The 25,556-nt window shown below is 61.5% G+C and overlaps 1 protein-coding gene and 1 long non-coding RNA gene across 2 annotated transcripts in view; one reads left to right on the top strand and one right to left on the bottom strand.

Annotated features, from left to right (window-relative positions):
• LOC149980744 (uncharacterized) overlaps positions 1-25,556 on the bottom strand; it is a 139,938-nt gene that overhangs the window by 88,809 nt on the left and 25,573 nt on the right. The window lies entirely within an intron of this gene.
• mus81 (MUS81 structure-specific endonuclease subunit) overlaps positions 1-25,556 on the top strand; it is a 47,911-nt gene that overhangs the window by 2,190 nt on the left and 20,165 nt on the right. The window contains exons 3-11 of the mRNA XM_090183414.1: positions 202-331; positions 542-738; positions 17,839-17,919; positions 18,100-18,188; positions 18,421-18,582; positions 18,703-18,879; positions 20,498-20,625; positions 22,196-22,308; positions 22,428-22,547. Coding sequence (XP_090039540.1) covers positions 202-331; positions 542-738; positions 17,839-17,919; positions 18,100-18,188; positions 18,421-18,582; positions 18,703-18,879; positions 20,498-20,625; positions 22,196-22,308; positions 22,428-22,547 — 1,197 coding nt within the window. The remainder of the gene's footprint in view (positions 1-201; positions 332-541; positions 739-17,838; positions 17,920-18,099; positions 18,189-18,420; positions 18,583-18,702; positions 18,880-20,497; positions 20,626-22,195; positions 22,309-22,427; positions 22,548-25,556) is intronic.

Raw genomic sequence — 25,556 nt, 5'->3', positions numbered from 1 at the left:
TCTATCTCTCTTACCAGGCTATCAGTTCGTTGAAGAAGTACCCTCTCTCTCTCTCTTACCAGGCTATCAGTTTGTTGAAGAAGTACCCCCTCTCTCTCTTACCAGGCTATCCGTTCGTTGAAGAAGTACCCCCTCTCCCTCTCTCTCTTACCAGGCTATCAGTTCGTTGAAGAAATACCCCCTCTCTCTCTCTCTTACCAGGCTATCAGTTCGTTGAAGAAGTACCCCCTCCCTCTCCAGAACGCTCGAGAGGCTAAGATTCTACAGAACTTTGGAGACGGAATCTGCAAGATACTGGATGAGAAGTTACAGAGGCATTACAGAGAGAAAGGTGAGATGGATGGAGAGAGAGATGGATGGATGGATGGATGGAGAGAGAGATGGATGGATGGAGAGAGATGGATGGATGGATGGAGAGAGAGATGGATGGATGGAGAGAGATGGATGGATGGAGAGAGATGGATGGATGGAGAGAGATGGATGGATGGAGTGACAGATTGATCATACGTTTCTCTTCCCCGTCCCTCCCACCCCCTTCCAGGTCCAGACGCTCCCATCCACTCCCTTCCCAGCGGTGTGACGGTGGCCCCTAGTCGCCGTAGCAACAACAACCTGGCTCAGCCCACCAAACAGCCCTCTAGGAAAGAGAGGGAAGGAGGGAGGAGGAAGAGGGAATACGTGCCCCAGAAGAGGTCTGGTGGATATGCTGTTCTGCTAACACTCTACAGAGAGTCTCAGGTCTGTCCCTCTCCCCTCGCTCCCTGTCCCTCTCCCCTCGCTCCCTGTCCCTCTCCCCTCGCTCCCTGTCCCTCTCCCCTCGCTCCCTGTCCCTCTCCCCTCGCTCCCTGTCCCTCGTCCCTTGCTCTCTGTCCCCTCGCTCTCTGTCCCCTCGCTCTCTGTCCCCTCGCTCTCTGTCCCCTCGCTCTCTGTCCCCTCGCTCTCTGTCCCCTCGCTCCCTGTCCCCTCGCTCCCTGTCCACTCGCTCCCTGTCCCCTCGCTCCCTGTTCCCTCGCTCCCTGTTCCCTCGCTCCCTGTCCCCTTGCTCCCTGTCCCCTCTCCCCTCGCTCCCTGTCCCTCTCCCCTCGCTCCCTGTCCCTCTCCCCTCGCTCCCTGTCCCTCTCCCCACGCTCCCCGTCCCTGTCCCCTCGCTCCCTGTCCCCTCGCTCCCTCTCCCTACGCTCCCTGTCCCTCTCCCCTCGCGCCTTCTCCCCTCTCCCCCTGTACCCCTCCCCACGCTCCCTGTACCCCTCCCCACGCTCCCTGTCCCTCGCTCCCTGTTCCTCTCCCCTCGCTCCCCGTCCCTCTCCCCTCGCTCCCCGTCCCTCTCCCCTCGCTCCCCGTCCCTCTCCCCTCGCTCCCTCTCCCCTCGCTCCCTGTCCCGTCGCTCCCTGTCCCGTCGCTCCCTGTCCCCTCGCTCCCTGTCCCCTCGCTCCCTGTCCCTGTCCCCTCGCTCCCTGTCCCTGCCCCCTCGCTCCCTGCCCCCTCGCTCCCTCTCCCTCTCCCCTCGCTCCCTGTCCCTCTCCCCTCGCTCCCTGTCCCTCTCCCCTCGCTCCCTGTCCCTCTCCCCTCGCTCCCTGTCCCTCTCCCCTCGCTCCATGTCCCCCTGCTCCCTCTCCCCTCGCTCCCTGTCCCTCTCCCCTCGCTCCCTGTCCCTCGTCCCTCGCTCCCTGTCCCCTCGCTCCCTGTCCCCTCGCTCCCTGTCCCCTCGCTCCCTGTCCCCTTGCTCCCTGTCCCCTCTCCCCTCGCTCCCTGTCCCCTCGCTCCCTGTCCCCTCGCTCCCTGTCCCCTCGCTCCCTGTCCCCTCGCTCCCTGTCCCCTCGCTCCCTGTCCCTGCCCCCTCGCTCCCTGCCCCCTCGCTCCCTCTCCCCTCGCTCCCTGTCCCTCTCCCCTCGCTCCCTGTCCCCTCGCTCCCTGTCCCTCTCCCCTCGCTCCCTGTCCCTCTCCCCTCGCTCCCTGTCCCTCTCCCCTCGCTCCCTGTCCCTCTCCCCTCACTCCCTGTCCCTGTCCCCTGCTCCCTCTCCCCTCGCTCCCTGTCCCTCGTCCCTCGCTCCCTGTCCCTCGTCCCTCGCTCCCTGTCCCCTCGCTCCCTGTCCCCTCGCTCCCTGTCCCCTCGCTCCCTGTCCCCTCGCTCCCTGTCCCCTTGCTCCCTGTCCCCTCTCCCCTCGCTCCCTCTCCCCTCGCTCCCTGTCCCTCTCCCCTCGCTCCCTGTCCCCACGCTCCCTGTCCCCTCGCTCCCTGTCCCCTCGCTCCCTCTCCCCACGCTCCCTGTCCCTCTCCCCTCGCTCCTTCTCCCCTCTCCCCCTGTCCCTCTCCCCACGCTCCCTGTACCCCTCCCCACGCTCCCTGTACCCCTCCCCACGCTCCCTGTACCCCTCCCCACGCTCCCTGTCCCTCGCTCCCCGTCCCTCTCCCCTCGCTCCTCGTCCCTCTCCCCTCGCTCCCCGTCCCTCTCCCCTCGCTCCCTGTCCCTGCCCCCTCGCTCCCTCTCCCCTCGCTCCCTGTCCCTCTCCCCTCGCTCCCTGTCCATCTCCCCTCGCTCTGTGTCCCCTCGCTCTGTGTCCCCTCGCTCTGTGTCCCCTCGCTCTGTGTCCCCTCGCTCTGTGTCCCCTCGCTCTGTGTCCCCTCGCTCTGTGTCCCCTCGCTCTGTGTCCCCTCGCTCTGTGTCCCCTCGCTCTGTGTCCCCTCGCTCTGTGTCCCCTCGCTCTGTGTCCCCTCGCTCTGTGTCCCCTCGCTCTCTGTCCCCTCGCTCTCTGTCCCCTCGCTCCCTGTCCCTCTCCCCTCGCTCTCTGTCCCCTCGCTCTCTGTCTCCTCGCTCTCTGTCCCCTCGCTCTCTGTCCCCTCGCTCTCTGTCCCCTCGCTCTCTGTCCCCTCGCTCTCTGTCCCCTCGCTCTCTGTCCCCTCGCTCTCTGTCCCCTCGCTCCCTGTCCCTCTCCCCTCGCTCTCTGTCCCCTCGCTCTCTGTCCCCTCGCTCTCTGTCCCCTCGCTCTCTGTCCCCTCGCTCTCTGTCCCCTCGCTCCCTGTCCCCTCGCTCCCTGTCCCCTCGCTCCCTGTCCCCTCGCTCCCTGTCCCCTCGCTCCCTGTCCCCTCGCTCCCTGTCCCCTCGCTCCCTGTCCCCTCGCTCCCTGTCCCCTCGCTCTCTGTCCCCTCGCTCCCTGTCCCTCTCCCCTCGCTCCCTGTCCCTCTCCCCTCGCTCCCTGTCCCCACGCTCCCTGTCCCCACGCTCCCTGTCCCCACGCTCCCTGTCCCCTCGCTCCCTGTCCCCTCGCTCCCTGTCCCCTCGCTCCCTGTCCCCTCGCTCCCTGTCCCCTCGCTCTCTGTCCCCTCGCTCTCTGTCCCCTCGCTCTCTGTCCCCTCGCTCTCTGTCCCCTCGCTCTCTGTCCCCTCGCTCTCTGTCCCCTCACTCCCTGTCCACTCGCTCCCTGCTCCCTGCCCCCTCGCTCCCTGTCCACTCGCTCCCTGCCCCCTCGCTCCCTGTCCACTCGCTCCCTGATCTCTGCCCCCTCGCTCCCTGTCCCCTCGCTCCCTGTCTCCTCGCTCCCTGTCTCCTCGCTCCCTGTCCCCTCGCTCCCTGTCCCTCGCTCCCTGTCCCTCTCCCCTCGCTCCCTGTCCCTCTCCCCTCGCTCCCTGTCCCTCTCCCCTCGCTCCCTGTCCCTCTCCCCTCGCTCCCTGTCCCTCTCCCCTCGCTCCCTGTCCCTCTCCCCTCGCTCCCTGTCCCTCTCCCCTCGCTCTCTGGCCCCTCGCTCTCTGTGCCCTCGCTCTCTGTGCCCTCGCTCTCTGTGCCCTCGCTCTCTGTCCCCTCGCTCTCTGTCCCCTCGCTCTCTGTCCCCTCGCTCTCTGTCCCCTCGCTCTCTGTCCCCTCGCTCTCTGTCCCCTCGCTCCCTGTCCCCTCGCTCCCTGTCCCCTCGCTCCCTGTCCCTGCCCCCTCGCTCCCTGCCCCCTCGCTCCCTCTCCCCCTCCCCTCGCTCCCTGTCCCTCTCCCCTCGCTCCCTGTCCCTCTCCCCTCGCTCCCTGTCCCTCTCCCCTCGCTCCCTGTCCCTCTCCCCTCGCTCCCTGTCCCTCTCCCCTCGCTCCCTGTCCCTCTCCCCTCGCTCCCTGTCCCTCTCCCCTCGCTCCCTGTCCCTGTCCCCCTGCTCCCTCTCCCCTCGCTCCCTGTCCCTCTCCCCTCGCTCCCTGTCCCTCTCCCCTCGCTCCCTGTCCCTCGTCCCTCGCTCCCTGTCCCCTCGCTCCCTGTCCCCTTGCTCCCTGTCCCCTCTCCCCTCGCTCCCTGTCCCTCTCCCCTCGCTCCTTGTCCCTCTCCCCTCGCTCCCTGTCCCTCTCCCCACGCTCCCTGTCCCCTCGCTCCCTGTCCCCTCGCTCCCTCTCCCCACGCTCCGTGTCCCTCTCCCCTCGCTCCTTCTCCCCTCTCCCCCTGTCCCTCTCCCCACGCTCCCTATACCCCTCCCCACGCTCCCTGTACCCCTCCCCACGCTCCCTGTCCCTCGCTCCCCGTCCCTCTCCCCTCGCTCCTCGTCCCTCTCCCCTCGCTCCCCGTCCCTCTCCCCTCGCTCCCTGTCCCTGCCCCCTCGCTCCCTCTCCCCTCGCTCCCTGTCCCTCTCCCCTCGCTCCCTGTCCATCTCCCCTCGCTCTGTGTCCCCTCGCTCTGTGTCCCCTCGCTCTGTGTCCCCTCGCTCTGTGTCCCCTCGCTCTGTGTCCCCTCGCTCTGTGTCCCCTCGCTCTGTGTCCCCTCGCTCTGTGTCCCCTCGCTCTCTGTCCCCTCGCTCTCTGTCCCCTCGCTCTCTGTCCCCTCGCTCTCTGTCCCCTCGCTCTCTGTCCCCTCGCTCTCTGTCCCCTCGCTCTCTGTCCCCTCGCTCCCTGTCCCTCTCCCCTCGCTCTCTCCCCTCGCTCCCTGTCCCTCTCCCCTCGCTCTCTCCCCTCGCTCTCTGTCCCCTCGCTCTCTCCCCTCGCTCTCTGTCCCCTCGCTCTCTGTCCCCTCGCTCTCTGTCCCCTCGCTCTCTGTCCCCTCGCTCTCTGTCCCCTCGCTCTCTGTCCCCTCGCTCTCTGTCCCTCTCCCCTCGCTCTCTGTCCCCTCGCTCTCTGTTCCCTCGCTCTCTGTGCCCTCGCTCTCTGTGCCCTCGCTCTCTGTGCCCTCGCTCTCTGTGCCCTCGCTCTCTGTGCCCTCGCTCTCTGTGCCCTCGCTCTCTGTCCCCTCGCTCTCTGTCCCCTCGCTCTCTGTCCCCTCGCTCTCTGTCCCCTCGCTCTCTGTCCCCTCGCTCTCTGTCCCCTCGCTCTCTGTCCCCTCGCTCTCTGTCCCCTCGCTCCCTGTCCCTCTCCCCTCGCTCTCTCCCCTCGCTCCCTGTCCCTCTCCCCTCGCTCTCTCCCCTCGCTCTCTGTCCCCTCGCTCTCTGTCCCCTCGCTCTCTGTCCCCTCGCTCTCTGTCCCCTCGCTCTCTGTCCCCTCGCTCTCTGTCCCTCTCCCCTCGCTCTCTGTCCCCTCGCTCTCTGTCCCCTCGCTCTCTGTTCCCTCGCTCTCTGTGCCCTCGCTCTCTGTCCCCTCGCTCTCTGTCCCCTCGCTCTCTGTGCCCTCGCTCTCTGTGCCCTCGCTCTCTGTGCCCTCGCTCTCTGTGCCCTCGCTCTCTGTGCCCTCGCTCTCTGTCCCCTCGCTCTCTGTCCCCTCGCTCTCTGTCCCCTCGCTCTCTGTCCCTCTCCCCTCGCTCTCTGTCCCCTCGCTCTCTGTTCCCTCGCTCTCTGTTCCCTCGCTCTCTGTTCCCTCGCTCTCTGTGCCCTCGCTCTCTGTGCCCTCGCTCTCTGTGCCCTCGCTCTCTGTGCCCTCGCTCCCTGTCCCCTCGCTCCCTGTCCCCTCGCTCCCTGTCCCCTCGCTCCCTCTCCCCTCGCTCCCTGTCCCTCTCCCCACGCTCCCTGTCCCCTCGCTCCCTGTTCCCACGCTCCCTGTCCCCTCGCTCCCTGTCCCCTCGCTCCCTGTCCCCTCGCTCCCTGTCCCCTCGCTCCCTGTCCCCTCGCTCCCTGTCCCCTCGCTCCCTGTCCACTCGCTCCCTGTCCCTGCCCCCTCGCTCCCTGCCCCCTCGCTCCCTCTCCCCTCGCTCCCTGTCCCTCTCCCCTCGCTCCCTGTCCCTCTCCCCTCGCTCCCTGTCCCTCTCCCCTCGCTCCCTGTCCCTCTCCCCTCGCTCCCTGTCCCTCTCCCCTGCTCCCTCTCCCCTCGCTCCCTGCTCCCTCTCCCCTCGCTCCCTGTCCCTCTCCCCTCGCTCCCTGTCCCTCGTCCCTCGCTCCCTGTCCCCTCGCTCCCTGTCCCCTTGCTCCCTGTCCCCTCTCCCCTCGCTCCCTGTCCCTCTCCCCTCGCTCCCTGTCCCTCTCCCCTCGCTCCCTGTCCCTCTCCCCTCGCTCCCTGTCCCCTCGCTCCCTCTCCCCACGCTCCCTGTCCCTCTCCCCTCGCTCCTTCTCCCCTCTCCCCCTGACCCTCTCCCCACGCTCCCTGTACCCCTCCCCACGCTCCCTGTACCCCTCCCCACGCTCCCTGTCCCTCGCTCCCCGTCCCTCTCCCCTCGCTCCTCGTCCCTCTCCCCTCGCTCCTCGTCCCTCTCCCCTCGCTCCTCGTCCCTCTCCCCTCGCTCCCCGTCCCTCTCCCCTCGCTCCCTGTCCCTGCCCCCTCGCTCCCTCTCCCCTCGCTCCCTGTCCCTCTCCCCTCGCTCCCTGTCCATCTCCCCTCGCTCTGTGTCCCCTCGCTCTGTGTCCCCTCGCTCTGTGTCCCCTCGCTCTGTGTCCCCTCGCTCTGTGTCCCCTCGCTCTGTGTCCCCTCGCTCTGTGTCCCCTCGCTCTGTGTCCCCTCGCTCTGTGTCCCCTCGCTCTGTGTCCCCTCGCTCTGTGTCCCCTCGCTCTGTGTCCCCTCGCTCTGTGTCCCCTCGCTCTGTGTCCCCTCGCTCTGTGTCCCCTCGCTCTCTGTCCCCTCGCTCTCTGTCCCCTCGCTCTCTGTCTCCTCGCTCTCTGTCTCCTCGCTCTCTGTCCCCTCGCTCTCTGTCCCCTCGCTCTCTGTCCCCTCGCTCTCTGTCCCCTCGCTCTCTGTCCCCTCGCTCTCTGTCCCCTCGCTCCCTGTCCCTCTCCCCTCGCTCTCTGTCCCCTCGCTCTCTGTCCCCTCGCTCTCTGTCCCCTCGCTCTCTGTCCCCTCGCTCTCTGTCCCCTCGCTCTCTGTCCCCTCGCTCCCTGTCCCTCTCCCCTCGCTCTCTGTCCCCTCGCTCTCTGTCCCCTCGCTCTTTGTCCCCTCGCTCTCTGTCCCCTCGCTCTCTGTCCCCTCGCTCTCTGTCCCCTCGCTCCCTGTCCCTCTCCCCTCGCTCTCTGTCCCCTCGCTCTCTGTCCCCTCGCTCTCTGTCCCCTCGCTCTCTGTCCCCTCGCTCTCTGTCCCTCTCCCCTCGCTCTCTGTCCCCTCGCTCTCTGTCCCCTCGCTCTCTGTCCCCTCGCTCCCTGTCCCTCTCCCCTCGCTCTCTGTCCCCTCGCTCTCTGTCCCCTCGCTCTCTGTCCCCTCGCTCTCTGTCCCCTCGCTCTCTGTCCCCTCGCTCTCTGTCCTCTCGCTCTCTGTCCCCTCGCTCTCTGTCCCCTCGCTCTCTGTCCCCTCGCTCCCTGTCCCCTCGCTCCCTGTCCCCTCGCTCCCTGTCCCCTCGCTCCCTGTCTCCTCGCTCCCTTCCCCCTCGCTCTCTGTCCCCTCGCTCCCTGTCCCTCTCCCCTCGCTCCCTGTCCCTCTCCCCACGCTCCCTGTCCCCTCGCTCCCTGTCCACTCGCTCCCTGTCCCCTCGCTCCCTGTCCCCTCGCTCCCTGTCCCCTCGCTCCCTGTCCCCTCGCTCCCTCTCCCCTCGCTCCCTGTCCCTGTCCCCCTGCTCCCTCTCCCCTCGCTCCCTCTCCCCTCGCTCCCTGTCCCTCGTCCCTCGCTCCCTGTCCCCTCGCTCCCTGTCCCCTCGCTCCCTGTCCCCTCACTCCCTGTCCCCTCGCTCCCTGTCCCCTTGCTCCCTGTCCCCTCTCCCCTCGCTCCCTGTCCCTCTCCCCTCGCTCCCTGTCCCCTCGCTCCCTGTCCCCTCGCTCCCTGTCCCCTCGCTCCCTCTCCCCACGCTCCCTGTCCCTCTCCCCTCGCTCCTTCTCCCCTCTCCCCCTGTCCCTCTCCCCACGCTCTCTGTCCCCTCGCTCTCTGTTCCCTCGCTCTCTGTGCCCTCGCTCTCTGTGCCCTCGCTCTCTGTGCCCTCGCTCTCTGTGCCCTCGCTCTCTGTGCCCTCGCTCTCTGTCCCCTCGCTCTCTGTCCCCTCGCTCTCTGTCCCCTCGCTCTCTGTCCCCTCGCTCCCTGTCCCCTCGCTCCCTGTCCCTGTCCCCTCTCCCCTCGCTCCCTGTCCCTCTCCCCTCGCTCCCTGTCCCTCTCCCCTCGCTCCCTGTCCCTCTCCCCACGCTCCCTGTCCCCTCGCTCCCTGTCCCCTCGCTCCCTCTCCCCACGCTCCCTGTCCCTCTCCCCTCGCTCCTTCTCCCCTCTCCCCCTGTCCCTCTCCCCACGCTCCCTGTACCCCTCCCCACGCTCCCTGTACCCCTCCCCACGCTCCCTGTCCCTCGCTCCCCGTCCCTCTCCCCTCGCTCCTCGTCCCTCTCCCCTCGCTCCCCGTCCCTCTCCCCTCGCTCCCTGTCCCTGCCCCCTCGCTCCCTCTCCCCTCGCTCTCTGTCCCCTCGCTCCCTGTCCCTCTCCCCTCGCTCCCTGTCCCTGTCCCCTCGCTCCCTGTTCCCACGCTCCCTGTCCCCTCGCTCCCTGTCCCCTCGCTCCCTGTCCCCTCGCTCCCTGTCCCCTCGCTCCCTGTCCCCTCGCTCCCTGTCCACTCGCTCCCTGTCCCTGCCCCCTCGCTCCCTGCCCCCTCGCTCCCTCTCCCCTCGCTCCCTGTCCCTCTCCCCTCGCTCCCTGTCCCTCTCCCCTCGCTCCCTGTCCCTCTCCCCTCGCTCCCTGTCCCTCTCCCCCTGTCCCTCTCCCCTCACTCCCTGTCCCTGTCCCCTGCTCCCTCTCCCCTCGCTCCCTGCTCCCTCTCCCCTCGCTCCCTGCTCCCTCTCCCCTCGCTCCCTGCCCCTCGTCCCTCGCTCCCTGTCCCCTCGCTCCCTGTCCCCTTGCTCCCTGTCCCCTCTCCCCTCGCTCCCTGTCCCTCTCCCCTCGCTCCCTGTCCCTCTCCCCTCGCTCCCTGTCCCTCTCCCCTCGCTCCATGTCCCCTCGCTCCCTGTCCCCTCGCTCCCTCTCCCCACGCTCCCTGTCCCTCTCCCCTCGCTCCTTCTCCCCTCTCCCCCTGTCCCTCTCCCCACTCTCCCTGTACCCCTCCCCACGCTCCCTGTACCCCTCCCCACGCTCCCTGTCCCTCGCTCCCCGTCCCTCTCCCCTCGCTCCTCGTCCCTCTCCCCTCGCTCCCCGTCCCTCTCCCCTCGCTCCCTGTCCCTGCCCCCTCGCTCCCTCTCCCCTCGCTCCCTGTCCCTCTCCCCTCGCTCCCTGTCCATCTCCCCTCGCTCTGTGTCCCCTCGCTCTGTGTCCCCTCGCTCCCTGTCCCTCTCCCCTCGCTCTCTGTCCCCTCGCTCTCTGTCTCCTCGCTCTCTGTCCCCTCGCTCTCTGTCCCCTCGCTCTCTGTCCCTCTCCCCTCGCTCTCTGTCCCCTCGCTCTCTGTCCCCTCGCTCTCTGTCCCCTCGCTCTCTGTCCCCTCGCTCTCTGTCCCCTCGCTCCCTGTCCCTCTCCCCTTGCTCTCTGTCCCCTCGCTCTCTGTCCCCTCGCTCTCTGTCCCCTCGCTCTCTGTCCCCTCGCTCTCTGTCCCCTCGCTCTCTGTCCCCTCGCTCCCTGTCCCCTCGCTCCCTGTCCCCTCGCTCCCTGTCCCCTCGCTCCCTGTCCCCTCGCTCCCTGTCCCCTCGCTCCCTGTCCCCTCGCTCTCTGTCCCCTCGCTCCCTGTCCCTCTCCCCTCGCTCCCTGTCCCCACGCTCCCTGTCCCCTCGCTCCCTGTCCCCACGCTCCCTGTCCCCTCGCTCCCTGTCCCCTCGCTCCCTGTCCCCTCGCTCCCTGTCCCCTCGCTCCCTGTCCCCTCGCTCCCTGTCCCCTCGCTCCCTGTCCCCTCGCTCCCTGTCCCCTCGCTCCCTGTCCCCTCGCTCTCTGTCCCCTCGCTCTCTGTCCCCTCGCTCCCTGCTCCCTGCCTCCTCGCTCCCTGTCCACTCGCAGACTGCCCCCTAGCTCCCTGTCCACTCGCTCCCTGCTCTCTGCCCCCTCGCTCCCTGTCCCCTCGCTCCCTGTCTCCTCGCTCCCTGTCTCCTCGCTCCCTGTCTCCTCGCTCCCTGTCCCCTCGCTCCCTGTCCCTCGCTCCTTGTCCCTCTCCCCTCGCTCCCTGTCCCTCTCCCCTCGCTCCCTGTCCCTCTCCCCTCGCTCCCTGTCCCTCTCCCCTCGCTCCCTGTCCCTCTCCCCTCGCTCCCTGTCCCTCTCCCCTCGCTCTCTGTGCCCTCGCTCTCTGTGCCCTCGCTCTCTGTGCCCTCGCTCTCTGTCCCCTCGCTCTCTGTCCCCTCGCTCTCTGTCCCCTCGCTCTCTGTCCCCTCGCTCCCTGTCCCCTCGCTCCCTGTCCCTGCCCCCTCGCTCCCTCTACCCCCTCGCTCCCTCTCCCCTCGCTCCCTGTCCCTCTCCCCTCGCTCCCTGTCCCTCTCCCCTCGCTCCCTGTCCCTCTCCCCTCGCTCCCTGTCCCTCTCCCCTCGCTCCCTGTCCCTCTCCCCTCGCTCCCTGTCCCTCTCCCCTCGCTCCCTGTCCCTGTCCCCCTGCTCCCTGTCCCTCTCCCCTCGCTCCCTGTCCCTCGTCCCTCGCTCCCTGTCCCCTCGCTCCCTGTCCCCTCGCTCCCTGTCCCCTCGCTCCCTGTCCCCTCTCCCCTCGCTCCCTGTCCCTCTCCCCTCGCTCCCTGTCCCTCTCCCCTCGCTCCCTGTCCCTCTCCCCACGCTCCCTGTCCCCTCGCTCCCTGTCCCCTCGCTCCCTCTCCCCACGCTCCCTGTCCCTCTCCCCTCGCTCCTTCTCCCCTCTCCCCCTGTGCCTCTCCCCACGCTCCCTGTACCCCTCCCCACGCTCCCTGTACCCCTCCCCACGCTCCCTCTCCCCTCGCTCCCCGTCCCTCTCCCCTCGCTCCTCGTCCCTCTCCCCTCGCTCCCCGTCCCTCTCCCCTCGCTCCCTGTCCCTGCCCCCTCGCTCCCTCTCCCCTCGCTCCGTGTCCCTCTCCCCTCGCTCTGTGTCCCCTCGCTCTGTGTCCCCTCGCTCTGTGTCCCCTCGCTCTGTGTCCCCTCGCTCTGTGTCCCCTCGCTCTGTGTCCCCTCGCTCTGTGTCCCCTCGCTCTCTGTCCCCTCGCTCTCTGTGCCCTCGCTCTCTGTGCCCTCGCTCTCTGTGCCCTCGCTCTCTGTGCCCTCGCTCTCTGTCCCCTCGCTCTCTGTCCCCTCGCTCTCTGTCCCCTCGCTCTCTGTCCCCTCGCTCTCTGTCCCCTCGCTCTCTGTCCCCTCGCTCCCTGTCCCTGCCCCCTCGCTCCCTCGCTCCCTCTCCCCTCGCTCCCTGTCCCTCTCCCCTCGCTCCCTGTCCCTCTCCCCTCGCTCCCTGTCCCTCTCCCCTCGCTCCCTGTCCCTCTCCCCTCGCTCCCTGTCCCTCTCCCCTCGCTCCCTGTCCCTCTCCCCTCGCTCCCTGTCCCTCTCTCCTCGCTCCCTGTCCCTCTCCCCTCGCTCCCTGTCCCTCTCCCCTCACTCCCTGTCCCTGTCCCCCTGCTCCCTCTCCCCTCGCTCCCTGTCCCTCTCCCCTCGCTCCCTGTCCCTCGTCCCTCGCTCCCTGTCCCCTCGCTCCCTGTCCCCTCGCTCCCTGTCCCCTCTCCCCTCGCTCCCTGTCCCTCTCCCCTCGCTCCCTGTCCCTCTCCCCTCGCTCCCTGTCCCTCTCCCCACGCTCCCTGTCCCCTCGCTCCCTGTCCCCTCGCTCCCTCTCCCCACGCTCCCTGTCCCTCTCCCCTCGCTCCTTCTCCCCTCTCCCCCTGTCCCTCTCCCCACGCTCCCTGTACCCCTCCCCACGCTCCCTGTACCCCTCCCCACGCTCCCTGTCCCTCGCTCCCCGTCCCTCTCCCCTCGCTCCTCGTCCCTCTCCCCTCGCTCCCCGTCCCTCTCCCCTCGCTCCCTGTCCCTCTCCCCACGCTCCCTGTACCCCTCCCCACGCTCCCTGTACCCCTCCCCACACTCCCTGTCCCTCGCTCCCCGTCCCTCTCCCCTCGCTCCTCGTCCCTCTCCCCTCGCTCCCCGTCCCTCTCCCCTCGCTCCCTGTCCCTGTCCCCTCGCTCCCTGTCCCCTCGCTCCCTCTCCCCACGCTCCCTGTCCCTCTCCCCTCGCTCCTTCTCCCCTCTCCCCTGTCCCTCTCCCCTCTCCCCTGTCCCTCTCCCCACGCTCCCTGTACCCCTCCCCACGCTCCCTGTACCCCTCCCCACGCTCCCTGTCCCTCGCTCCCTGTCCCTCGCTCCCCGTCCCTCTCCCCTCGCTCCTCGTCCCTCTCCCCTCGCTCCCTGTCCCTCGTCCCTCGCTCCCTGTCCCCTCGCTCCCTGTCCCCTCGCTCCCTGTCCCCTCGCTCCCTGTCCCCTCGCTCCCTGTCCCCTCTCCCCTCGCTCCCTGTCCCTCTCCCCTCGCTCCCTGTCCCTCTCCCCTCGCTCCCTGTCCCTCTCCCCACGCTCCCTGTCCCCTCGCTCCCTGTCCCTCTCCCCTCACTCCCTGTCCCTCGTCCCTCGCTCCCTGTCCCTCGTCCCTCGCTCCCTGTCCCCTCGCTCCCTGTCCCCTCGCTCCCTCTCCCCTCGCTCCCTGTCCCTCTCCCCTCGCTCCCTGTCCCTCTCCCCACGCTCCCTGTCCCCTCGCTCCCTCGCTCCCTCTCCCCTCGCTCCCTCTCCCCTCGCTCCCTGTCCCTCTCCCCTCGCTCCCTGTCCCTCTCCCCTCGCTCCCTGTCCCTCTCCCCTCGCTCCCTGTCCCTCTCCCCTCGCTCCCTGTCCCTCTCCCCTCGCTCCCTGTCCCTCTCCCCTCGCTCCCTGTCCCTCTCCCCTCGCTCCCTGTCCCTCTCCCCTCGCTCCCTGTCCCTCTCCCCTCGCTCCCTGTCCCTCTCCCCTCGCTCCCTGTCCCTCTCTCCTCGCTCCCTGTCCCTCTCCCCTCGCTCCCTGTCCCTCTCCCCTCACTCCCTGTCCCTGTCCCCCTGCTCCCTCTCCCCTCGCTCCCTGTCCCTCTCCCCTCGCTCCCTGTCCCTCGTCCCTCGCTCCCTGTCCCCTCGCTCCCTGTCCCCTCGCTCCCTGTCCCCTCTCCCCTCGCTCCCTGTCCCTCTCCCCTCGCTCCCTGTCCCTCTCCCCTCGCTCCCTGTCCCTCTCCCCACGCTCCCTGTCCCCTCGCTCCCTGTCCCCTCGCTCCCTCTCCCCACGCTCCCTGTCCCTCTCCCCTCGCTCCTTCTCCCCTCTCCCCCTGTCCCTCTCCCCACGCTCCCTGTACCCCTCCCCACGCTCCCTGTACCCCTCCCCACGCTCCCTGTCCCTCGCTCCCCGTCCCTCTCCCCTCGCTCCTCGTCCCTCTCCCCTCGCTCCCCGTCCCTCTCCCCTCGCTCCCTGTCCCTCTCCCCACGCTCCCTGTACCCCTCCCCACGCTCCCTGTACCCCTCCCCACGCTCCCTGTACCCCTCCCCACACTCCCTGTCCCTCGCTCCCCGTCCCTCTCCCCTCGCTCCTCGTCCCTCTCCCCTCGCTCCCCGTCCCTCTCCCCTCGCTCCCTGTCCCTGTCCCCTCGCTCCCTGTCCCCTCGCTCCCTCTCCCCACGCTCCCTGTCCCTCTCCCCTCGCTCCTTCTCCCCTCTCCCCTGTCCCTCTCCCCTCTCCCCTGTCCCTCTCCCCACGCTCCCTGTACCCCTCCCCACGCTCCCTGTACCCCTCCCCACGCTCCCTGTCCCTCGCTCCCTGTCCCTCGCTCCCCGTCCCTCTCCCCTCGCTCCTCGTCCCTCTCCCCTCGCTCCCTGTCCCTCGTCCCTCGCTCCCTGTCCCCTCGCTCCCTGTCCCCTCGCTCCCTGTCCCCTCGCTCCCTGTCCCCTCGCTCCCTGTCCCCTCTCCCCTCGCTCCCTGTCCCTCTCCCCTCGCTCCCTGTCCCTCTCCCCTCGCTCCCTGTCCCTCTCCCCACGCTCCCTGTCCCCTCGCTCCCTGTCCCTCTCCCCTCACTCCCTGTCCCTCGTCCCTCGCTCCCTGTCCCTCGTCCCTCGCTCCCTGTCCCCTCGCTCCCTGTCCCCTCGCTCCCTCTCCCCTCGCTCCCTGTCCCTCTCCCCTCGCTCCCTGTCCCTCTCCCCACGCTCCCTGTCCCCTCGCTCCCTGTCCCCTCGCTCCCTCTCCCCACGCTCCCTGTCCCTCTCCCCTCGCTCCTTCTCCCCTCTCCCCCTGTCCCTCTCCCCACGCTCCCTGTACCCCTCCCCACGCTCCCTGTACCCCTCCCCACGCTCCTGTCCCTCGCTCCCCGTCCCTCTCCCCTCGCTCCTCGTCCCTCTCCCCGTCCCTCTCCCCTCGCTCCTCGTCCCTCTCCCCTCGCTCCCCGTCCCTCTCCCCTCGCTCCCTGTCCCTGCCCCCTCGCTCCCTCTCCCCTCGCTCCCTGTCCCTCTCCCCTCGCTCCCTGTCCATCTCCCCTCGCTCTATGTCCCCTCGCTCTGTGTCCCCTCGCTCTGTGTCCCCTCGCTCTGTGTCCCCTCGCTCTGTGTCCCCTCGCTCTGTGTCCCCTCGCTCTGTGTCCCCTCGCTCTGTGTCCCCTCGCTCTGTGTCCCCTCGCTCTGTGTCCCCTCGCTCTGTGTCCCCTCGCTCTCTGTCCCCTCGCTCTCTGTCCCCTCGCTCTCTGTCCCTCTCCCCTCGCTCTCTGTCCCCTCGCTCTCTGTCCCCTCGCTCTCTGTCCCCTCGCTCCCTGTCCCTCTCCCCTCGCTCTCTGTCCCCTCGCTCTCTGTCCCCTCGCTCTCTGTCCCCTCGCTCTCTGTCCCCTCGCTCTCTGTCCCCTCGCTCTCTGTCCCTCTCCCCTCGCTCTCTGTTCCCTCGCTCTCTGTCCCCTCGCTCCCTCTCCCCTCGCTCCCTGTCCCTCTCCCCTCGCTCCCTGTCCATCTCCCCTCGCTCTGTGTCCCCTCGCTCTGTGTCCCCTCGCTCTCTGTCCCCTCGCTCTCTGTCCCCTCGCTCTCTGTCCCTCTCCCCTCGCTCTCTGTTCCCTCGCTCTCTGTCCCCTCGCTCCCTCTCCCCTCGCTCCCTGTCCCTCTCCCCTCGCTCCCTGTCCATCTCCCCTCGCTCTGTGTCCCCTCGCTCTGTGTCCCCTCGCTCTGTGTCCCCTCGCTCTCTGTCCCCTCGCTCTCTGTCCCCTCGCTCTCTGTCCCCTCGCTCTCTGTTCCCTCGCTCTCTGTCCCCTCGCTCTCTGTCCCCTCGCTCCCTGTCCCTCTCCCCTCGCTCTCTGTCCCCTCGCTCTCTGTCCCCTCGCTCTCTGTCCCCTCGCTCTCTGTCCCCTCGCTCTCTGTCCCCTCGCTCTCTGTCCCCTCGCTCTCTGTCCCTCTCCCCTCGCTCTCTGTCCCCTCGCTCTCTGTTCCCTCGCTCTCTGTCCCCTCGCTCTCTGTCCCCTCGCTCTCTGTCCCCTCGCTCCCCTCGCTCTCTGTCCCCTCGCTCTCTGTTCCCTCGCTCTCTGTCCCCTCGCTCTATCCCCTCGCTCCCTGTCCCTCTCCCCTCGCTCCCTGTCCCTCTCCCCTCGCTCTCTGTCCCCTCGCTCTCTGTCCCCTCGCTCTCTGTCCCCTCGCTCCCTGTCCCCTCGCTCCCTGTCCCCTCGCTCCCTGTCCCCTCGCTCTCTGTCCCCTCACTCTCTGTCCCCTCGCTCTGTCCCCTCGCTCTCTGTCCCCTCGCTCTCTGTCCCCTCGCTCTCTGTCCCCTCGCTCTCTGTCCCCTCGCTCTCTGTCCCCTCGCTCCCTGTCCCTCTCCCCTCGCTCTCTGTCCCCTCGCTCTCTGTCCCCTCGCTCTCTGTTCCCTCGCTCACTGTCCCCTCGCTCTGTCCCCTCGCTCCCTGTCCCTCTCCCCTCGCTCCCTGTCCCTCTCCCCTCGCTCTCTGTCCCCTCGCTCTCTGTCCCCTCGCTCTCTGTCCCCTCGCTCTCTGTCCCCTCGCTCCCTGTCCCCTCGCTCCCTGTCCCCTCGCTCCCTGTCCCTCTCCCCACGCTCCCTCTCCCCACGCTCCCTGTCCCCTCGCTCCCTGTCCCCTCGCTCCCTGTCCCCTCGCTCCCTGTCCCCTCGCTCCCTGTCCCCTCGCTCTCTGTCCCCTCGCTCTCTGTCCCCTCGCTCTCTGTCCCCTCGCTCTCTGTCCCCTCGCTCTCTGTCCCCTCGCTCCCTGTCCACTCGCTCCCTGCTCCATGCCCCCTCGCTCCCTGTCCACTCGCTCCCTGCCCCCTCGCTCCCTGTCCACTCGCTCCCTGCTCTCTGCCCCCTCGCTCCCTGTCCCCTCGCTCCCTGTCCCCTCGCTCCCTGTCTCCTCGCTCCCTGTCTCCTCGCTCCCTGTCTCCTCGCTCCCTGTCTCCTCGCTCCCTGTCCCTCGCTCCTTGTCCCTCTCCCCTCGCTCCCTGTCCCTCTCCCCTCGCTCCCTGTCCCTCTCCCCTCGCTCCCTGTCCCTCTCCCCTCGCTCTCTGTCCCCTCGCTCTCTGTGCCCTCGCTCTCTGTGCCCTCGCTCTCTGTGCCCTCGCTCTCTGTGCCCTCGCTCTCTGTCCCCTCGCTCTCTGTCCCCTCGCTCTCTGTCCCCTCGCTCTCTGTCCCCTCGCTCTCTGTCCCCTCGCTCTCTGTCCCCTCGCTCTCTGTCCCCTCGCTCCCTGTCCCCTCGCTCCCTGTCCCCTCGCTCCCTGTCCCCTCGCTCCGTCCCCTCGCTCTCTGTCCCCTCGCTCTCTGTCCCCTCGCTCTCTGTCCCCTCGCTCCCTGTCCCTCTCCCCTCGCTCTCTGTCCCCTCGCTCTCTGTCCCCTCGCTCTCTGTCCCCTCGCTCTCTGTCCCCTCGCTCTCTGTCCCTCTCCCCTCGCTCTCTGTCCCCTCGCTCTCTGTTCCCTCGCTCTCTGTTCCCTCGCTCTCTGTCCCCTCGCTCCCTGTCCCTCTCCCCTCGCTCTCTGTCCCCTCGCTCCCTGTCCCTCTCCCCTCGCTCTCTGTCCCCTCGCTCTCTGTCCCCTCGCTCTCTGTCCCCTCGCTCCCTGTCCCCTCGCTCCCTCTCCCCTCGCTCCCTGCCCCCTCGCTCCCTGTCCCTCTCCCCTCGCTCCCTGTGCCTCTCTCCCAATCCTTCATCTTTCCCTCCTCTCACTCCCTCCTCTATCAAAAGCAGAAGGATTTGTGATTCCCAGTAAATGTACGTAAGATGCTGTTTTGGTTTGTCAGACTTGTGACGTTGATAGTCTCTCTCCTCTCCCCTGTCCTCTCTCCCCTCCCCCTGTCCTCTCTCCCCTCCCCCTGTCCTCTCTCCCCTCCCCCTGTCCTCTCTCCCCTCCCCCTGTCCCCTCTTCCCTGTCCTCTCTCCCCTCCCCCTGTCCCCTCTCCCCTGTCCTCTCTCTCTCCTACCCCTGTCCCCTCTCCCCTGTCCTCTCTCTCTCTCCTACCCCTGTCCTCTCTCCCCTGTCCCCTCTCTCCCCCTCTCCCCTGTCCTCTCTCTCATACCCCTGTCCTCTCTCCCCTCTCCCCTGTCCTCTCTCCCCTGTCCCTGTCCCTGTCCTCTCTCCCCTGTCCCCTCTCTCCTCTCTCCCCTCTCCCCCTCTCCCCTGTCCTCTCTCCCCTGTCCCTGTCCTCTCTCCCCCCCTCCCCTCTCCCCTGTCCCCTCTCCCCTGTCCTCGCTCTAGGTTCCTGGGGGTAAGGGCTTTATGTTTAAACTGGAGCTGCAGGCTGAGGCCCAGCATCTGTCTGACAAGTCCTTCTCTGTGGTGAGTCTGAGCCACATTCAGACAGCGTTGCTACAGCATTACTCTTGAGGTCTCTTGTCATGCTAGCACAAACAATCAATGACTTTCCCTGTCCTCCTGTCGTCCTGTCCTCCTGTCTTCTTGTCCCCCTGTCCTCCTGTCCCCCTCCCCCTGTCCTCTCCTGCCTCTCGTTGCCTGTAGCCTGATCTGGGTAGTAAATACACAGCCTGGTCCTCAGTGAGCACACTGATACAGAAAGACTTGGTCCTGAAGACACACAACCCCGCCAGGTAAACCACAAGATGATCACCTCCTCTTATTTTTAAAACTCTCCATGTTCTTTCTTCCTCGTTTGTTCCTCTTCATCTGTCACTTTGTCTGGTACCCTGTAGTGATCTCTTTCCATCTCTCTCTCGCTGTCCCTCATCCCCCTCTCCTAGGTATTCTCTGACTGAGCTTTGTCTGGTACCCTGTAGTGATCTCTTTCCATCTCTCTCTCTGTCCCTCATCCCCCTCTCCTAGGTATTCTCTGACTGAGCTGGGTTTGGCCCTGGCAGAGAGACTAGAAGACGGAGAGAGAGAACAAGAAGAGGACAGGAGGAGTGACGTGAGGGAAGAAGAGGAGGGAAGTGGGCCTGGCGTTGACCTTACTGCCAAGGAAGATGAGAAAAAGAAGAGAACAGAGTGAGTGAATGAGAGACACAAATTATGTTTTATCATTGGTGTTTTGATGGGTTTTGTTTGATAATTGTACTAATGTATTTGACTAAGATTTGTTTCTCTATTTCTCTCGGCCTGTGGTAGGCCCATAGCGGGGCCTGACCCGGCAGCCTATGTTGCCCAGAGAGGGAGTGAGGTGCCTGGGGTAAACTCCTCAGAAAAGCCCCAGGCTGCAGAGACAAAGACTAGGCCGGCTGGAGGCTGTCTGTACCCAGGCAGTTATGACATTGTGCTATGTGTGGACTTCATTGAGACTACTGGGTAAGAGGTCTGTCTGTGTGTCTGTCTGTGTGGTTGAGTTTGAGGTTTCTGGGTAGACACAACAAGTGGTGGGGGAAAAATCGATAGTTACATATCGGGATATTATTTTCGACTATATATCATATTATTTTTGCGATCGTTGGCAGTACCTGCACCAAATGTCCAGTATATTTCCTTCATAGTTCTCCATCTTTTTTAAATAGGGGAGACGATTTAGTTTTCAGGCCTTGTGTTTCCATGACTGATCAAAACTACTTTTCTAATGACTCTCTCGTCTCAAGCAGACGTATGGTGAGGAATATGTTGGAAACATCCCAATAGCAAATACGATCACAGTATCCAATCGCAATGCAGATAGAATCATGAGTTTCACAATGCAGATAGAATCATGAGTTTCACAATGCAGATAGAATCACAATGCAGATAGAATCATGAGTTTCACAATGCAGATAGAATCATGAGTTTCACAATGCAGATAGAATCACAATGCGTGTAGAATCACAATGCATCTAGAATCATGAGAATCACAATGCAGATAGAATCATGAGAATCACAATGCAGATAGAATCACAATGCAGATAGAATCATGAGAATCACAATGCAGATAGAATCACAATGCGTGTAGAATCATGAGAATCACAATGCGTGTAGAATCACAATGCATCTAGAATCATGAGAATCACAATGCAGATAGAATCATGAGAATTACAATGCGTGTAGAATCACAATGCATCTAGAATCATGAGAATCACAATGCAGATAGAATCATGAGAATTACAATGCATCTAGAATCATGAGAATCACAATGCATCTAGAATCATGAGAATCACAATGCATCTAGAATCATGAGAATCACAATGCATCTAGAATCATGAGAATCACAATGCATCTAGAATCATGAGAATCACAATGCGTGTAGAATCATGAGAATCACAATGCATCTAGAATCATGAGAATCACAATGCGTGTAGAATCATGAGAATCACAATGCAGATAGAATCACAATGCATCTAGAATCATGAGAATCACAATGCGTGTAGAATCATGAGAATCACAATGCATCTAGAATCATGAGAATCGCAATGCGTGTAGAATCATGAGAATCACAATGCAGGTAGAATCATGAGAATCACAATGCAGATAGAATCACAATGCAGATAGAATCACAATGCAGATAGAATCATGAGAATCACAATGCAGATAGAATCATGAGAATCACAATGCGTGTAGAATCATGAGAATCACAATGCGTGTAGAATCATGAGAATCACAATGCAGATAGAATCATGAGAATCACAATGCGTGTAGAATCATGAGAATCACAATGCGTGTAGAATCATGAGAATCACAATGCAGATAGAATCATGAGAATCACAATGCGTGTAGAATCATGAGAATCACAATGCAGATAGAATCATGAGAATCACAATGCGTGTAGAATCATGAGAATCACAATGCGTGTAGAATCATGAGAATCACAATGCAGATAGAATCATGAGAATCACAATGCGTGTCAGCACCTAATTGTCATGATAATATGTTATCGTGAGATCCTTGATAATTCCCAGCCCTAGTGTGTGTTAATGCATTCCGTGTGTGTGTGTGTGTGTGTGTATAGGGGCAGCACGGCCTGTAAGCAGGAGCTGGTGAAGGAGCTGCAGAGGAACGGCGTAACCTTTGATGTCAGGAAGTTAAACGTAGGTGACTTCCTGTGGGTGGCCAAGGAGAGGGTCGCTCCCGTGTCAGGTAACACTGTGCTCGTCGTTTCCCCCTGGGTACTAAAAGTCTGTTTCCCATTGGGGACTAAAAGTCTGTTTCCCCCTGGGTACTAAAAGTCTATTTCCCCCTGGGTACTAAAAGTCTGTTTCCCCCTGGGTACTAAAAGTCTGTTTCCCCCTGGGTACTAAAAGTCTGTTTCCCCCTGGGTACTAAAAGTCTGTTTCCCCCTGGGTACTAGAAGTCTGTTTCCCCCTGGGTACTAGAAGTCTGTTTCCCCCTGGGTACTAAAAGTCTGTTTCCCCCTGGGTACTAAAAGTCTGTTTCCCCCTGGGTACTAAAAGTCTGTTTCCCCCTGGGTACTAAAAGTCTGTTTCCCCCTGGGTACTAAAAGTCTGTTTCCCCCTGGGTACTAAAAGTCTGTTTCCCCCTGGGTACTAAAAGTCTGTTTCCCCCTGGGTACTAAAAGTCTGTTTCCCCCTGGGTACTAAAAGTCTGTTTCCCCCTGGGTACTAAAAGTCTGTTTCCCCCTGGGTACTAAAAGTCTGTTTCCCCCTGGGTACTAAAAGTCTGTTTCCCCCTGGGTACTAAAAGTCTGTTTCCCCCTGGGTACTAAAAGTCTGTTTCCCCCTGGGTACTAAAAGTCTGTTTCCCCCTGGGTACTAAAAGTCTGTTTCCCCCTGGGTACTAAAAGTCTGTTTCCCCCTGGGTACTAAACGTCTGTTTCCCCCTGGGTACTAAAAGTGAAGGCGTTATGAATGTCAATAGTAGACTGTATATCATGTTTATCCACTAGATGGCGACCTTGTAAAGGGCCGTGATTCACCGTTCTGACACTTTCCTCTGGACCTTATTGTCAAATACTTTAAATACTTTAAATACTATAAATACTATAAATACTTTAAATACTTTAAATACTATAAATACTTTTAATACTATAAATACTTTAAAACTTTAAATACTATACATACTTTAAATACTTTAAATACTATAAATACTTTAAATACTATACATACTTTAAATACTTTAAATACTATACATACTTTAAATACTATACATACTTTACATACTTTAAATACTATACATACTTTAAATACTATACATACTTTAAATACTATACATACTTTAAATACTATACATACTTTAAATACTATACATACTTTAAATACTATAAATACTAAAAATACTTTAAATACTATAAATACTATAAATACTTTAAATACTATAAATACTTTAAATACTATAAATACTATAAATACTATAAATACTTTAAATACTATACATACTTTAAATACTTTACATACTATACATACTTTAAATACTATACATACTTTAAATACTATACATACTTTAAATACTATAAATACTATAAATACTATAAATACTATAAATACTTTAAATACTATAAATACTATAAATACTTTTTGACCGGTTCTTTTGAATATCCACTGTTTTAATTTCAACCTACTCTTCCTCCCCTTTCTCTCCCATCGCTCTCTCCCCCTCCCCCCCTCTCTCTCCCCCTCCCCCCCCCCCCTCTCTCCCCCTCTCTCCCCCTCTCTCCCTCTCTCTCCCTTTCTCTCATTCCCTCCCCCTCCAGGTCAGTTGCGTGCCCCTCCAAGTAGGGAGCTGGTGCTTGATTACATCATCGAGAGGAAGAGGATGGACGACTTGTGTGGTAGCATCATCGACGGACGATTCAGGGAACAGAAGGTGTGTGTGTGTGTGTGTGTGTGTGTGTGTGTGTGTGTGTGTGTGCAGGATTCATCAACATACTGCTTTTTCCCTGCAGTTAGTTTTCAGACATTTCATCCTCTCCACCTCTCTCTCAGTTTCGTCTGAAGAGGTGTGGTCTACAGAAGCCCATCTACCTGGTGGAGGAGTGTGGTTCTGCTGCTGCTCACCTGAGTTTACCTGAGACCACGCTACAGCAGGCTATAGTTAATACACAGGTACACCTGAGACCACGCTACAGCAGGCTATAGTTAATACACAGGTACACCTGAGACCACGCTACAGCAGGCTATAGTTAATACACAGGTACACCTGAGACCACGCTACAGCAGGCTATAGTTAATACACAGGTACACCTGAGACCACGCTACAGCAGGCTATAGTTAATACACAGGTACACCTGAGACCACGCTACAGCAGGCTATAGTTAATACACAGGTACACCTGAGACCACGCTACAGCAGGCTATAGTTAATACACAGGTACACCTGAGACCACGCTACAGCAGGCTATAGTTAATACACAGGTACACCTGAGACCACGCTACAGCAGGCTATAGTTAATACACAGGTACACCTGAGACCACGCTACAGCAGGCTATAGTTAATACAACCTGAGACCACGCTACAGCAGGCTATAGTTAATACAACCTGAGACCACGCTACAGCAGGCTATAGTTAATACACAGGTACACCTGAGACCACGCTACAGCAGGCTATAGTTAATACACAGGTACACCTGAGACCACGCTACAGCAGGCTATAGTTAATACACAGGTACACCTGAGACCACGCTACAGCAGGCTATAGTTAATACACAGGTACACCTGAGACCACGCTACAGCAGGCTATAGTTAATACACAGGTACACCTGAGACCACGCTACAGAAGGCTATAGTTAATACACAGGTACACCTGAGACCACGCTACAGCAGGCTATAGTTAATACACAGGTACACCTGAGACCACGCTACAGCAGGCTATAGTTAATACACAGGTACACCTGAGACCACGCTACAGCAGGCTATAGTTAATACACAGGTACACCTGAGACCACGCTACAGCAGGCTATAGTTAATACACAGGTACACCTGAGACCACGCTACAGCAGGCTATAGTTAATACACAGGTACACCTGAGACCACGCTACAGCAGGCTATAGTTAATACACAGGTACACCTGAGACCACGCTACAGCAGGCTATAGTTAATACACAGGTACACCTGAGACCACGCTACAGCAGGCTATAGTTAATACACAGGTACACCTGAGACCACGCTACAGCAGGCTATAGTTAATACACAGGTACACCTGAGACCACGCTACAGCAGGCTATAGTTAATACACAGGTACACCTGAGACCACGCTACAGCAGGCTATAGTTAATACACAGGTACACCTGAGACCACGCTACAGCAGGCTATAGTTAATACACAGGTACACCTGAGACCACGCTACAGCAGGCTATAGTTAATACACAGGTACACCTGAGACCACGCTACAGCAGGCTATAGTTAATACACAGGTACACCTGAGACCCACCACCCTACAGCAGGCTATAGTTAATACACAGGTACACCTGAGACCCACCACCCTACAGCAGGCTATAGTTAATACACAGGTACACCTGAGACCACGCTACAGCAGGCTATAGTTAATACACAGGTACACCTGAGACCACGCTACAGCAGGCTATAGTTAATACACAGGTACACCTGAGACCACGCTACAGCAGGCTATAGTTAATACACAGGTACACCTGAGACCACGCTACAGCAGGCTATAGTTAATACACAGGTACACCTGAGACCACGCTACAGCAGGCTATAGTTAATACACAGGTACACCTGAGACCACGCTACAGCAGGCTATAGTTAATACACAGGTACACCTGAGACCACGCTACAGCAGGCTATAGTTAATACACAGGTACACCTGAGACCCACCACCCTACAGCAGGCTATAGTTAATACACAGGTACACCTGAGACCACGCTACAGCAGGCTATAGTTAATACACAGGTACACCTGAGACCACGCTACAGCAGGCTATAGTTAATACACAGGTACACCTGAGACCACGCTACAGCAGGCTATAGTTAATACACAGGTACACCTGAGACCACGCTACAGCAGGCTATAGTTAATACACAGGTACACCTGAGACCACGCTACAGCAGGCTATAGTTAATACACAGGTACACCTGAGACCACGCTACAGCAGGCTATAGTTAATACACAGGTACACCTGAGACCACGCTACAGCAGGCTATAGTTAATACACAGGTACACCTGAGACCACGCTACAGCAGGCTATAGTTAATACACAGGTACACCTGAGACCACGCTACAGCAGGCTATAGTTAATACACAGGTACACCTGAGACCACGCTACAGCAGGCTATAGTTAATACACAGGTACACCTGAGACCACGCTACAGCAGGCTATAGTTAATACACAGGTACACCTGAGACCACGCTACAGCAGGCTATAGTTAATACACAGGTACACCTGAGACCCACCACCCTACAGCAGGCTATAGTTAATACACAGGTACACCTGAGACCCACCACCCTACACCAGACTATAGTTAATACAACCTGAGACCCACCACCCTACAGCAGGCTATAGTTAATACAACCTGAGACCACGCTACAGCAGGCTATAGTTAATACAACCTGAGACCACGCTACAGCAGGCTATAGTTAATACACAGGTACACCTGAGACCACGCTACAGCAGGCTATAGTTAATACACAGGTACACCTGAGACCCACCACCCTACAGCAGGCTATAGTTAATACACAGGTACACCTGAGACCACGCTACAGCAGGCTATAGTTAATACACAGGTACACCTGAGACCACGCTACAGCAGGCTATAGTTAATACACAGGTACACCTGAGACCACGCTACAGCAGGCTATAGTTAATACACAGGTACACCTGAGACCACGCTACAGCAGGCTATAGTTAATACACAGGTACACCTGAGACCACGCTACAGCAGGCTATAGTTAATACACAGGTACACCTGAGACCACGCTACAGCAGGCTATAGTTAATACACAGGTACACCTGAGACCACGCTACAGCAGGCTATAGTTAATACACAGGTACACCTGAGACCACGCTACAGCAGGCTATAGTTAATACACAGGTACACCTGAGACCCACCACCCTACAGCAGGCTATAGTTAATACACAGGTACACCTGAGACCCACCAC

Source organism: Oncorhynchus mykiss, chromosome 9 (assembly GCF_057628025.1).
Source record: "Oncorhynchus mykiss isolate SJ-2025 chromosome 9, ASM5762802v1, whole genome shotgun sequence".
NCBI lineage: Eukaryota > Metazoa > Chordata > Actinopteri > Salmoniformes > Salmonidae > Oncorhynchus > Oncorhynchus mykiss.
This window is presented reverse-complemented; position numbering and strand designations above follow the sequence as displayed.